General features: G+C 32.3%; 1 protein-coding gene across 3 annotated transcripts; it reads left to right on the forward strand.

Moving 5' to 3' along the window:
- Window positions 1–3,728: 3,728 nt before the first annotated feature.
- LOC134232053 (uncharacterized) lies at window positions 3,729–7,065 on the forward strand. 3 transcript variants are annotated; one of them, XM_062714024.1, is made up of 4 exons: window positions 3,729–4,258; window positions 5,246–5,334; window positions 6,031–6,196; window positions 6,486–7,065. In XM_062714024.1, the coding sequence occupies exons 2-4, from the start codon at window positions 5,269–5,271 to the stop codon at window positions 7,016–7,018; spliced, it is 765 nt and encodes a 254-aa protein (XP_062570008.1). In that variant the 5' UTR covers window positions 3,729–4,258; window positions 5,246–5,268; the 3' UTR covers window positions 7,019–7,065. The 3 variants fall into 3 exon arrangements, with proteins under 3 accessions (XP_062570008.1, XP_062570007.1, XP_062570006.1); XM_062714023.1 differs by lacking the exon at window positions 3,729–4,258 and adding an exon at window positions 4,735–4,806; XM_062714022.1 differs by lacking the exon at window positions 3,729–4,258 and having other exon boundaries at window positions 4,977–5,334.
- Window positions 7,066–15,892: the final 8,827 nt, after the last annotated feature.

A 15,892-nucleotide genomic window follows, 5' to 3' on the forward strand; every position in this document is an offset into this window, starting at 1 on the left:
AAATTATGCTATCTTAAAAAAGATCCATCGCCGCCTTTCCCGACTCCAAAAAAATTATGTAGAGAGATCGGTGTTCTTTTTTTTTCAATAATAAGAAAAAAGTTCGTAATGGATGGGAAAAAATCGGGATAAAAAAAGTTTCCTGCAGGTTAGAAAAGTTGGATTTGTTCCGTTTTCACTAGGTAAACTGGTCGAGTTTGGACAACATTTTGTTTTTGAAGGCCTTTTTTCTCGAAAACAGTTATATTTATCTTGTTAAATGTTCAGTTTTCTGGTCTCTTTTTGTCGAAATATTTAAAAAAAATTTGCTCGGAAATTAGAAATTTTATCCCTTTTAAAAAGTAACTAAGAGGTGAAAACAGGTTTGAATATGTTCAATCTGTGGGCACTGATTTTAATTATTTATTTATTTATTTTTTCATTTATTTTAATGTTATGTAGACGTTTGTAGATCGTCCAAGAATTAAACTACTCCACATGTACATATGTACAAGTACACACTGTATGCATGTGCAACCGGCAAATGGGGCGAGCTCATTAAAAATTAGAGGTTAAGAATCCCTAGTACAAAGGTACATGCATTTAGTTTGCCTTAAAATTTAAATATAAAATCATTGTTTATTTAATCAGTTTTGAAATCTCATTGATTTTTTTATTTGATTTTATGGAATGGAGAATAAGAAATGAAATGAGACTTAATGTAATATGTTACTATTAGTATATGATCAAATTAATCGATTTTAATTTTGCATGGTAAAAAGTTGAAAGGAAAACACCTTTAAATTGATTTCAATTGATCAGAAATCGGTGATCGACCTGTGATTTGGCTGTATTGTGTACATGTCTTCAGCCCCGGGGTAGAACGGGGTACAACTTGTATATTCCATGCAAATTGTAGTGGTCAGCGTAACAATGGGCACTAATTACCTATTGTTCTTCGTCTGCGGCTACCGGTGTTATCAATAAACAAACTACTGTACCTGCACTGTACATGTACTCGCTACTTTGGAACAGTCTTAAAGTTAATGGTCGCACGAAAAAAAAATCCGTAATATTGAATTTGATGACGAATAAAATTGATAGAAAAAATATTTAGAATAGAACACTTTGGTACTATAATGAAAAAAAGAAGATATATACATGTACATCATGTACGTTGTACAGACTTATTTTCATTATTATTTCAATTCTCAAAGATCTATCTTCTTCAGTATTTAATTTCATTTTTTAGTTTTATGCATATTTCTTCAATCAATCAATCATTTAAATTTGAATCTTTTTACCATTTTACTTTAGTATACATAGACCACAAAAACATATAAAATGTATGTTATTTTATACATAACAGTAGGTCTAAAAGGCATGCGTGAATAAGAAACTAAATAAAAAAAAATTCGTAGGTTGCTATAAATGCCAAGTAAGGGAATTTAGGCCGGGGAGTATATTTTGTTTATCAGATAAAAGAATATTCCGGGGGAGGTGGTCACATGTATTTCTGCTAACGATTGTTTGGGACCGGTAAATACGTAGACGAGAAATTGACTTCACTTTTTAATAAAAAAAAAGTGTGCAAAATATACAATCATATAGATATAAAGAGAAAGATTGTTTAGTGAAGCACTTTTTTGAATTAATATTAGCATGAATTGTTCCCAATTCAGATGCAGGGAAACTCCACTTCGCTTAATCCGAGAAAAAAAAACCTTAATGTATGGATTTTGAATGTCAGAAACATGCATGACGTTGTGTATCGCACTCATGAATAAATGACAAAATTACTTCAGTTCTGAAATGTGTATGGTTCATTGCAATTGATTCTCTAAAAAAATTTATTCATGCATATAAAAAAATCGATAAGTATATTATCATAACTTGCATGACTTTTAAAACACACAACTAAAGAACAGACCTTGCCCTATCGGCTATCACTTAATTGTAAACAGTATTTCACCCCCTCCTTTTTGTGCTACAATCAAGTAAAATCATATAAATAAGCACCAAGTCTGTACTGTTCGTTTATCCAAAGGTCTCGGAGAAAAATGGAATTAAAAAATAATTATAATCACTGCACAAAATTCTAATTTTACAAAAACGCAAACTGTAACGATATCCCTATGTCAGAAAGTACTAATAATTGACCCGATTCTAAAACGAAAGTAGAACTTTTACACGTGGTTGACATGTATGTTCAATAACAACAAGCACAAAGTTTGCATTAATGGAAAAAGTTTATTCAAGTTATGATTTATTTTATTTAGTTTTTTAATTGACTGACCGCATATAACATGTTTAAGGAGTGGCGCATAATATTAGAAGCCATATGCCCATAGACTTAAAACTGTATACAAATAATTACAATGAAAAAAGAATTAGCCTAAAGAAAGACGTATATTTCATTGACTGAAAATCACACTGCATAAGATTCATGTCATGTAGTGTACAATCCTTAAGCCTTAACAAATAATTTAAAAGAGATGGAGAGAGAGAGAAAGCTAGAAAGCGACACGATATAAAATTCGCAGGGAGAACATCGGAGAACTAGAGCGCGCTGTCTACATAATCTATAAAAAAAATAATTAAAGATGCTTCAATTTAATTATTTAACCCTGTCACATTCTTCTATAAAATAACAAAGTGTACGCTTCAAGACTAGATTTTATGAAAAATATTTAATACTGTCTTGTTAAAATGAGAGCTTGATTTAAAAGTAATTGGAAAAGGGGGGGGGGGTGTTTTCAACTTAATGTGCTCATGCATTTTCAGTTCTCCACACGGTAAAATAAATTGATATTTAAAACCATTGACTGTATTGAAGTATTAAAGAAATCCACAAAAAGCTTTTGATGACAGTACACATACATGTGAGAAAAAATATGAGATGAGATTTTTGGAACAAAAATTTAACTTTTTAAAAAAGTACTTGGGAAGAAAAACCACTGCAAATACAACAGAATAATTTTCCTCAGATAATGTCATCTACATGTAAGGAGAAATTTAAATAAAAAACATAAACATTTATGAAAGCTTATGTTAACATTATGGTCAAAAATTATTATAATGAAATTAATATATGAAAACTGAAAACAAATTAATAAAATGTGACTTTTTTTATTTAGAGTAATTTATTTTGTAATTGACTGTAATGAATTTGTTAAAATACTTTTAAAAAAAACAACAAATAATCATTTCTCAGGCGATTTTAATCCATTCCCAGGTTAGAAACAATGACCACAGTAATTATCAGTAAATCTCAGCATCGACAGTACCTCAACAGTAATTATCAGCAATTCTCAGCAGCGACAGTACCTCAACAGTATTTATCAGACTCCACAGTAAAAGACAACAGTAATTATCAGTATTTATCAGCAACAACTAAAATTATCAGCAACAACAGTAATAATAACAGTAAATATCAGTAATTATCAGCAAGAACAGCACCGTATCAGTAATTATCAGACATTATCAGTAAAATTTGGGATTCTCAGCACTTTTTTCGTCCAGTAGTGAAAGTGTAAACGAATAAGTGTTATGATCGTCGTATCCTATATGAAATGTTTCTTTGGCATTCTGAAATATTTGCTCAAGATACTATCTGCTGAGGGGTATCCTGATAGAACTTACATTATATTGGCTGTTTCCTGTGTAAAATTTAGATCTGCATTTCGCACACAGCTTGAAGATGAATTTACACAATATACAAATACTTTGATTAATAAAATAGCTCGATTCGTGTTATGCAAAAAATGGCCCCGAATATATACCAATTGATTGATTAACACTAGATGTTCCATTTGAAGCATTAAAATAAAATAGAGATTCAGTGCTTTCATTTCCCATCAAAAAATTTCTCCAAAAACTCCAGGTCTTGGAGAACTGATTTATTGAAATTGCAAGGTTCTTGAATTTTAAGGTAAATAGGTATATTTGAGTACTAACATTGAAGATAAATGTCTTAAAACATGTCTTTTAATCCTAAGAAACAGTTTTATCCTTTACTTGTTGCATATTTTAGATAAGAGGTTGCGCCCTATATTAGATTACCGAAAATAGCTTTGAATTGGCCGTTCTTGTAGACTTTTTCAGAATATGAGGAAATTGACCCATTTTGTGACGTCATTATACATTGACTAGTCTGATAATTATGTCATTTTTGATGGATGCGCAATCACCAAAGATCCAAGTGATATTCAATACATTGTTAACTAAATTTAAGCCGTTTCTTTTTTCAGAAATTTGCAGGGCCAAAAAAAAGGCCAAGGTAAGCCATGTTCTTTTGTTGAGTGATTTTTGCTAGATTTATATTATTATCCTAGGAAAATGAATAAATAACCCAACGTTGAAAGAAAAACAATGTGTCAAATTTATATTCTTAAGTAAACCCACCTCTATGAATGTTGCCTGAATTTAACCTATTCACCGGAAAATGAAGTTTTGACATTTTAAAAGACCAAAGATAAAAACATTAAACTACTTACTGCGCTAGGAATAACTGAATATTTAAAAGATTTTTTAATGAATAATTTGATTATGATGCACTTCCGAAAGTGAATAGAAAGTAGTATTCCCAACATTCTGAAGTTTACTTTTTAACAATAAATGTACGTGTAATCATTACAAAATAAATTTGAACTCTAAAATGAAGCTTAAAAGGATATGAAAACTGTTGTTTCTACTGAATTTTTAAACCAATTTCAATGTTTGCAACTCTTTATTAAGGCATCAATTAGTGATCAGCAAATATTTGAACCTCATTTGATGATTAACAAACCAGATGCATGGCTTAAATTTCTTCATAATGTATACAAGGTATGTTCCTTGTTTTTGTTGACATAGAGAATAAAATCATAGATGTAACAAATCACACTTCAACAAATCACTAGAAACTGTCTAATCGTATTAAGAATTAACATATTTGTTGAAATTATCTGGTTTGAAAGAACATTTATTAGTATATTAAACTATGTAACCAGAAACATGACATACCAAAGGTTTGAAGCTCTACATATGTCTTTTATCTTGACTACTGAAATTAAAAATTTGGATGATCATTAGAAAGAAGTTGGTTGAAATTTTGTAAAAATGAAGAAAAAAAATCAATAGGAAAATTTTTATCTGAAACTGTGTCAAGGTCCCTTTAAATGCCACGTGTCAAACAGATGCATCTCTGACCTTTTCAGTATTAACTTCTCTAATTATAAGCTGTTGATATAAATGAAAGCCAATTGAACGATTTCTACATTTATAGAAGGTCCTAGTTTTCGACGCTACATGTCAAACACAATGTTCGGTATAGCTATTCCTCTCATTTTGGTGCTGTTTGACACATGTGATTGCGTGAGTATATTTTATAGTGTATCATATAATCATTTTTATGATACTATATGCATGTATTTCCGTCAATGGTCCTTTAGAGTTGTTTTATAGCAAACAGTTTAGAATAGATTTTTTTTACATATAATACATTTGTAAAAAATTCTTAAAACAATGCAGCATTTATCTATTCGTCACTTTGACTTGTTTTGACAATTTGATTTACTACATTGTTAAATAAGTCATGATAACTTCTAAACACAAGTTTGACCATTTCCGATTTAACTAAATTATTTATCTTCAGTTGGTTTACTTTGTTGTTTTATATGTCACTTCAGTGATTATTCATAAACTGATTCATACAACCGTATAAAGTCAGCATTTCGTAAAAATATATGTACGTTAACTACATTGATTGCAAATATAAATTTTATTTGGTCATACTTTTAGCGGACTTATTTCAGCTTAAAGTTTTGGGTTTTGGCTTAATTTTATCTTGACTAAAGAATATTTCGTCTGCCTTTCCATACAAGAGGCACAGGGCGGGGGTGGCAGGTAGACAGGGGATACTTACTGCTCCTAGGCATCTGCGCCCACATCTGGAAGTTCAAGAGGACCGGTTTTTATGCTCTCTTCACAAAATTGTATTGTTGAAAGATTTTTTTATAGATCTGTCTTTGTTTGTTTTCTTAAAATTAGCTTTAAATTTGTGCTTGGCAGGATTCCCAGACTGTACGTGTTCTTGGAAAACCGAATATTAGACCCCTTTATCTGAATGTGTCCGAATCGAGTGATGCGAAGACGAAAACTGCGTATGGAAGATTCCACTGCCCCCCTGACACACAATTAAGGATTTTTGGAGGGACAATTGTCACATTTGACAAAGGTAGGAGTTTTTATCGTTCTCTGCACGACATTAACAATAATTGTCAACAACATTAATTTTCACTCAGACTATGTCCAACTGACCAATTCAAACAAAGTTTAATTTCTATAGACACTTTAATTTATAATTTTAGATATTGATTTAAATTGCCAATACAGCTTTCTTAATAACAGGTAAACAAGTACAATCTAATGTACTATTGTGGCTTTTCAATATGAATGAATTCGATTTTAATAATTTGTATTATGCATTTCCTTGCATTGTCCTTTTTTGATTTTTTTTATTACAGTATCGAAATCAAACGGTATCAATACCCTATGCGAACTAGTTGTCTATTATGAATCATGGTGGAGTCAACCAATACTTTCCCTTGAATCTGAATCTGTCTCTGAGGACCTCGCTATTCATCTCAACGGAAGCGTAAGCAACGGTGAACAAACTGAGTTTTCCGGAACCGATTGCTTAGTTGGAATAAAGAGGTCATCTGAAAAGCAAAGTACTACATATACCGCTGTTATTCAAAATTGCGACCCAAATCTCCCCATTGAAAGCACTTTTTACATTTGGCTTGAAAAATATAGTGGTACGGTTTTCTACCTTCCTTCAGACCCATACTGCTACGATTCAGATACCACGAATATGAAGAATCTGAAATCACAATGTTCGACATATGTATCCTTCGACCCATTTAACGTTACCTTCCATGAAGATAAAATGGCCGCTGACAATGTTAAGCTGAGAAGTAACAAGTTCCATCTCACGGGTTCTTGCACAGGTACATGCATAACGGTTAGGAATCAATGGTTTTTCTTAATAGTTTAGCTTTCCTGTGTATATTTTCACTGAAATAAAGTGCAAACCTCACAATCTATGAATCGTTATCTTTTAGGGAATTATGAAAAGGGAAATGCTGAATTAAAATCAAATGCAAATATGACTGAACAAACGGAATCTAAACAGTTTTTAAACCATATGTTACATAAATTCAAAATTTACAAAAGGATACTAATTCAAATTGATGACGTATAACTTTGATGACATAGCACCGTTGATGCCTCGAAAGAAAGTAGATCGTGTTTAAAATTTAAAATTTTTGCTATCTCCGTCTTTGAAAACATTGTGTGACAATTTCAATCAAACGAACTTCTGACTGAAAGTAGTCAGAACCATGAGATCGTGAAAATTAACTATTTGGACGGTGGCCTTTTTTTTTTTTTTTTTTTTTTTGCTTTTAATGACATCGTTCTTCTTTACCATTCATTTTATAAGGGCATGGATTTTTACAAATAAAAGTTTTAATAAAATTAAATCTCGAAGCGGGGGATCATGTCAACTCGGAAATGCTATTGATAAAGCGTCTACTCATTGAAAAAGCATAGGTTTATCCAACGACCTGTGTCATCCACATGTATGAGATAAGCACTTATATATACATTTACATTGATAAGAATTTGATAGAATTCGCTAAATCAAATCTACGCTAATTTGTATAAAAATCAATTTTTGCCAGATATCGTACACGCTATGATACAGTTACAGTATTAATAACTTAAAAAATAAACCACGTACTCCATGAATTTTGGCTTAGAAGTTTTTCAGGGTAGCTCTGCTCCTAAATAATTCTTTGTGATAGGATGGGATGTAGGGAACAAATAAAGAGAGGATTTTTAGGGACAGTTCAACATGCAGATTCCATCCCATTATTCCCGGCCGGCATTAACCATATACTGTTTACTGCAATAAACAGTAACATTTCATCATCAGATAAGATAAAATCATAACCCTGAATAAATCTATATACTCTCGCTTGGAATTTTCAAATCAAAAATAGGGTCTCAACTTCCACTTTGGTATCATCAATATGAAGAAGAATCAAAGCACGGCGGCAGAACTTTAGCCGAAGTAGTACGCATACAAAAAATTGCGATTTGGGAGGTATTTTCTCTTTATAAACGTTATGGAATCGGGTGCCATTATATATATCCCAAAAACGGACGATATGCAAATGAGCAGAAATGAACATTATTTCTCCATATGAGAATTACGCTAGATCGATATAAAAGTCTTCGATATAAGCTGACCATTAGAAATTTCGGTGCGACTGGTGTGGTACTGTTTGATAGCTGTGTTCGTGAAAGTCCTTCATCACTTTATCATACAGTTGTTTTTTTCATACCATATGCAATTTTTTTGTTTCTATTGCACTTCTTTTCAACTAAAGACAATTGTTTTAGTGCAAAACTAATACCTTTTTACGCAGGTGAGTTGCTATAATGGTTGTTAGCGTGTCATAAACTTTACACCTGATTTCAATTTGCATATAAAGTCTCAGAAAGCTAGTGTAAAATAAACTATTTTTTAAACTGAATATTTCAGACAATTTTGTTTTTATTCTCTTGCTAAACTCTCAGCGTGTAGAATATATATATATAACTATAAGTTTGACATTAAGCCTTTTTCACACCCGTGGATAGATGTAAAATTTATCTAAGATCGTAATGTACGTCAAATCTACAAAAACATATTTCCCTTCAACTGATATTGCTAGGGATAATGTGTAATAAACAATTATCAGGTCTAGCATTCACCGAATCTTTGGTAAGTTTTTGTATCTATTATCTTCTATCCCTTGTCTAAACCAGTCTTTAACACAAGAAGTTTACTCTGAGTATCATACGCACATACTTCCATGATCCTGAGTGTTTCTCTTCCCGATTCAAGGTTATTGTCAGCAGCTGACGATGTCGCCGAGTCTTTATCAACAGTACTAGAATCAGCAGTGAGAACCTGTGTCATGATCGGCGGCAGTATTGTCATTAACAGTGACCTCGTTGCTGTCGGGAATGAGGCCATAATCGCCACCATCGTTGTACTTTTCCCCCATTCTGAAAAGTTCATCTTGCCGATTACTTAATTATAAGTAATTAAAGTTTTGATTTGACTTACATTGACTTTCCTGGATCGACTTCAAAACGTTCAGCACGTCCGTTTTAGAAATTAATTTCCTACGTGTAACCCTAACCCTTAAAACTACTGTTCCATCCAAACCAACCTGTTACCCATGCGATATTATAAAGTAGTCCCGTGTAACTCGTTGAGACAGCTTTTGGACAAGACTGTAGTTTGACGAATCCAGGGACTGCTCTAGGACTGCTTTAGAAAACAAACATCCATGTAGACTGCTACAGGTATGTGGGGCGACTCTTTTACACATCCATAATAAAGTTCTGAGTCAGATATTAATCCCGCACTTTGTGTATTGCATATGCAGGTTCTCTGTCTAAAGTTTTTTTTATTATTATTATTTTCAGCAGAGATAGATTGATTCATTGTTTATTGTTTAACGTCCCTCTCGAAAATTTTTCACTCATATGGAGACGTCACCGTATGCCGGTGAAGGGCCTCAAATTTTGACCTTTACTTGGCACTCAGGGCCATTGAGCAGTGAGGGATCTTTATCGTGCCAGCGCCTGCCGCTGACACGGGACATCGGTCTCATCCGAAGGAACCGCAACTTTCACTTCAAAGTGCCGAGCGCATGGCAAAGGAACAACTGCTACCCATTTTAACGACTAAGTCAGTCGCTGCCGAGATACGAACTCACGACTTCCCGATCACGGAGAGAGCGCTCTACCGACTGAGCTACCGTGAACGGTTTTTCAGCAGAGAAGTACATGTGTAATTGAAATAAAATGGAAAAAAATTACTGAATTTTAAAATAGTATGGAAAGAGATTTTTCCCCACTTCCATGATTTGCATTGCCTTTACATTGCCGTTAAGTATGCTTCGCGGGTACAAAACATGTTGATGTTAAAAAGGTTAATTTATTTCTGTTAAACCGAATGGGATGAAACTTCACACATCAATAAAATTAGTTAATTTTTTTTTCTAAAAGAACCAATATATTTATGTACATTATTAAACCGGCGAACTCAGTTGTATAAAGAACAGTTAAAGACTTCAAGGGGCTGTAATATTTATACAACTGTAGTCTTCAATACATATTATCAGAAAACCGGAGCAGATTATTTTGTACGAAAGCCCAATGAGCTCATTTTCATAGGTAAAAAAAAATAAAATTTTCGTGTTATAACGCGAAACTATCGCAATATAACGCGTAACTTTCGCGAAAAAAATGCAAAACTTTCGCGATATAACGCGAAACTTTCGCGAATAAACGCGTAATTTCGCGTTATAACTCGAAACATTTGTTGTTTAACCAACCATTTGCTTTAGCCTCAAATTTCTTTTGATTTTGTCATCAAGTTTATTCATTACAATGATAAGCAAAAGGCTATTTTGATCTTGGACTATCACAAGATAAATTTTAAGCTTTCTTGCTTTTGAAACAATCTTTGCCGTCACAACTTGTCTTTCTCAACGTTGTTCAAACAATTCAAAGTTTATGCGAGTTTTCCAAAAGTTAAATTTCAAGATTATTAATTTCGGGAAAATCAACCCTTTTTGGTGTCTTTTTATGCACTCTCTAGAGAATTTGAAATAACTTTACTTTATAGAGATTAAGATCTCAGAAAATTGACAAAATGAGGTAAATTTGTTAATTGTGTCCCACCGGATTTGTGAAAATTTGATTGAAGATTTTCCTTTGTCTCCGTTATTTTCACTGTGGAAATACGATATCCTATTTCGCCATGTTGTCATTCCATTGCTTACGAAAACATTGACAATTCAACGTGTACAAAGTCTGCTGTATACCTACATAGTTTTTATTTATGGCTAGTCCACGAACTTCTCTATTACCCAATATATAAATATTGGAGAAAATCTGGAGACCCCCTCCTCCTCAATAAATTTGTAATTAACAATATTCAATTATAATTGTTATTTAAACAGCATCATATGATCCGTTAAGCTCCTGAAATTATACATTGTTCGTTCACTTGTAAGTTATGTTTCTACAGTATATAATTTTTTTGTCCATAATGATTGATTTCTTTACTAGTGGTACAGTTGTAGTAAATGATACTGATTAAAAAACAGCTTGAAAAAAGTGTCAAGTGAAGATGCTCATTAAAAAATAATGTCTAAAGAATTTAACAATTTAAAAAACATGTACAATAAAGTAAAATTCATTTTATTTTTTTCAATGGTGAGGGTTTTAAAAAATATTTTGATGACTAATCTATCCTATTCTTGCATCACTTCTCCAGTACATCTTCTGAGGAAATGATATTTTATAAATAAGTTCCTGAGGGTTCCCATCTGTGTTCATGTTCTTATTTGTCAGTCAAGATCAATGTTCATGAGTAACATTGCTATATGCATATTATTTCGCGTTATAACGCGAAAGTAACGCCTTTATTCCTGAAAGTTTCGGGTTATAACGCAAAAGTTCCGCGTTTTATCGCGAAAGTTTTGCGTTATATCGCGAAAGTTTCGCGTTTTAACGCGAACGTTTAGCGTTTATTCGCGAACATTTCGCGTTATAACTCGAAAGTTACGAATTTTATCGCGAAAGTTTTGCGTTATATCGCGAAAGTTTCGCGTTATATTGCGAAAGTGACGCGTTATAACACGAAAATTTTTTTTTTTTACTTACGAAAATGAGCTCATTGGTCTTTCGTAATTATGCAAATTTGTTTTTTAACCCAGGAAAAATCCTGAATGTTGATGGAATAAAAAAAATATGTCATAAGAGAGTTATGCATGTGTGTACAAATAGTACAGGCAGTATAAGAATGACAGAGATTATGTCGGATGAGGACAATCTGTGAAGAAACGGTTTATTTATAAAATTATTAAACAAAGTTGGAATGTCAAGGAAGGAAATACATGTAAGCATTTAAGAGTTGCTTATCCCGCGAAAGCAGAGTTAATTAAAATTTGAACAAAAGAAATTATACATCGAAAACAATCGTTTAAAAGATAAATGTAAAATATCAGAAAACGTTTTTGATGAGTGGGTATTGGATAACACTTTTTGAAGTGTAAAGGAGCGGTCTTTTTTTTTTTTTTTGAAATTCTTGAGGCTATGTTTTGACGTTAAATTGCTGTTTAGTGTGCCCCGCGCGTACAAAACATGTTGATTTTAAAAAAGATGTAAATTTATTTTTGTTTAATAAACTAATACTTTTTACATATTAGGGGCCTGACCCCCACTTTTTTTTCCCAATATTACCTTTACTTTTGAAGATGTTCATTGAAAGAGTGGATAACTCCCCCCCCCCACCCCCCCCCGTCACTTCTTACCACAGTGAATTGATATCAAGAAAATTAATGTATTGTACGCAAAAATTGGAAATGAAAGAAATAGGCATTGAAAAAAGTCGCCCCCTTCCGAAATAGGATTTTCAAATTTTTTTTGTTATTTTTTTTTTCGCTTGTCAACTTATTCAGGTAAGTAAAAAAAATTCTTTCTTGTGCCCCCCCCCCCCACTTTACAAAAAAATCGCATGATTCACATATACAATAAAACTCTAAAGTAGTGTACTTGTAATAGATTTCATTTACAAAAAGAATCTAACAAGAGATTAACCGGCAAATCTATGAGAAAACCAATGAGCAAAAGTCTAATGAAGTATTTTTTACAAGCTTCAACGTCAAAAAAATATTGTAATCTATTATGCTTTCTGTTCGTGGGATCTATTTTTAGCTGTAGCCAGTGATGACAAAAAGCACTCCAAGATTCAGATAATCTAAATTTTATATTGCTAAAAGTAATATTATCCGCATTTAACCGGGGGATGAAGCTTTGACATTTGAAACCAGAGGTAAAACGTTTAACTACTAACCGCGCTTAGAATATGAATGTTTGGAAGAAGTTAACTTAATGAATACTTTGCTTAAGGTGTACTTCCGAAAGTTACAAGGAAATGAAAATTTCCGACACATTGATGTTTATATCTTTTACAAGTATAGTTGACTCTTCTTTACACGCATAATTATTAGACACAGTGTAATGTCAAAATTAGACTTTAATGCCGCGTGTCCAATAGATGCATCTTTGACCTTTGATCATCTATGACCTTTGACCATATTTGACCTTTTCAGTATTATCTTCCCTTATTAGATACACTTTCAATGACGATCTGCTTCCTAAAAAAGGGAGCTTTTTCTAGAATTTAGCTAGTTCAAAGTATTCCATGTAACATGAGAATTAGAATGTTCGGCACCGCTGTCCTTGCCATTGTGACACTGTTTGACTCCTGTGTTTGTGTAAGTTCATCACTTTATCATATATTAATAATGTTAATCATATTACATCAATTTATTTCCATCAAGGATCCTCTGTTGTTTAGAAAAACTAATAATTTTTTTTACCTGTATACATTCGCAAAGCCTAAAATAATTAATTTGACACTTTGAATTAGTGTAAATATAACTTTAAAAATAATGAATGAATATATATATATATATCTATAACACTTTCTATATCTTAAATCTAAATAAAAATTCAATGATTTGATTAACGTAGAAATTAATAAACCTTCTCTATATGAGTTTGACCTTTAACATTATAATTCCATTACTTTCCTCGGGACTACTTTATGTCAATGTCAATAAAGTTGAGAGCTATAGAACACTGACTTTTGCTATTGTTTAAATTCAACAGTTTGTAAATTACTATGGTACTATACTATAGAGGAGGGAGCATTCCCTGCTGACCGGTCACATCCGCCGTGTGCTCATTGTCATGATCAAGAAATAACGTACAAATCCGTCGTCAAATCAGTGTATAAATAATGGACTAAAAATTGGTATGAAAAACGTCCGTTAGCATTTGACTCAATGATAAATTGTATTTGCTGACAAGGTCATTGTATCGACAATAGAACTTACGAAATAATGACTTTAAACGAAACTGCTGATATTCTTGTTTCATCAACTTGTTTGTTAATAATTTACTTCGTTTTAGAAAATGTTCATACATGTACGTAGAGCATGCTCTTGCGTATCGAATCAACTGAGATATATACACTCTGTATCCAGGTGATGAAGGCATATTGCTGGATAAGTAAGGGAAGTTGACGATAGAAAAGTTAAAGTCATCACGTTTATCATATAACTTGGTTGTAAGATTACCATTAACGTCTTTTTCATTCGTTTATCATATAACTTGGTTGTTAGGTTACCATTAACGTCTTTTTCAAGTAAAATATCCAAGTATGAAACAGATGTGTCAGACTCTGTAGTATCTTTTATTTCAAGCTCTTCTGGATATATCGCATCGACGTACGAATGGAAATATCCATTGTTAATTGACAATACGTCATCGATATATCTGAAGGTCGAGTTGAAGTCCAAACAAGTGTTTTCTTCATTTCACGCATAAGATTTTGCATAAAATCTGCTTCATATGAATACAAATATAAGTCTGCTAATAATGGAGCTCAATTGGTTCCCATAGGTTTTCCAATGGATTTTTGGAAGACCTGGTCTCCAAAAAACATATAGATATTGTCAATCAGAAACTCAAGCATCTTCTTGAGAGAAAGAAAGACAAAAACCGTTCAAATAACAAAAAGCAAGTACATTATATACAAATATTCAATGTGACGTTCTGCAATCTACATCATACAGCTGGAAAAAAAACACTGTTTGACAAAAATGACATGCAATAGACAACATTTGTCATTTACAAAGCAAGACTGAGTCCAAACACCATGCAGTGATGGCTCGATCATTTAAATCAATAAAGCAAATAGCCAGAAAATAGTGTACATAAATCACAAGCCTGATGCAATACCGTGTTTCTGTTGACATGTTAAAATGGATTTGAGGAAAAAAAACACTCTAAACTTTGGCACAAGAACAATAAAATTTTAACATAAATGTCTGTCCTAACTATAGTGTATTGGTCTGTTGTGTCTGCTGAACATAACTAGGAAAACACCTATACTTGAACAGTTGTTCTGGGTTTAAAACAACATTTTGGAAACCTTTTCAAATGATATTTGACCTTATAAATCGTTCGGAACCCCTTTTGTGTTAAATTGGTTAACAAACACAAAGTAAATGAAAAAAAAAATATTGGTTATTGTATTTCTTGTATAAAATATTCATAAATGCAAAGCAGTTTACTTCCATGACATAAAAGTACTAAGTATTTGAAACAAAATATAGTGTAACTAGAGTATAGACAGGATCACTTCTAAGTAAACAAACCCTGCTCTTTTCAAACAATTGTTGTTAAACAACTAAACTTAGAGTGAGACGACAATAAAACATAATAAAGAGTAAAATATAAAGACACCAAAAATAGAATAATTTGCGAAATATTTCTGACTGAAAGTTATGAAAAACCGACAGATCGATTCCTTGGCTACCTTGCACTAGCAAATTGCTGTTTATAATTATGGAGCAGTAAATACATGTAGTATGGTCACGAAAAGCAGAAAAAAAATAAATTAAAACCACAACTTGTGCATTGAAATTCATGTGATGCACTAAATGAATACACATAGTTTTTTTTTATATTAGGAGTCAATGATTTCGAATTTCATGCAATAATGGTACAACTGATAGGAGTTCCATTTGGTCTTGGGGTTTTGCATTGTCGTGAGAAAGAGGCAATAACAGATGTTTTTTAAACGAAAAAAGCTACTCGCCATCTTCGTTAAAATTATACCTATAAAAAGATAAATACACTAAAATTCCGAGTAGAGGAGAATCAAGCTGTTGCAGATGCACGGAAGTCAAAGAGACAGGAATTTGGACTTTAACTTTGTTAGGGG

Source organism: Saccostrea cucullata, unplaced genomic scaffold (genome assembly GCF_032062105.1).
Source record: "Saccostrea cucullata isolate Sc308-1 unplaced genomic scaffold, CSIRO_AGI_Scuc_v1 ctg4513, whole genome shotgun sequence".
NCBI lineage: Eukaryota > Metazoa > Mollusca > Bivalvia > Ostreida > Ostreidae > Saccostrea > Saccostrea cuccullata.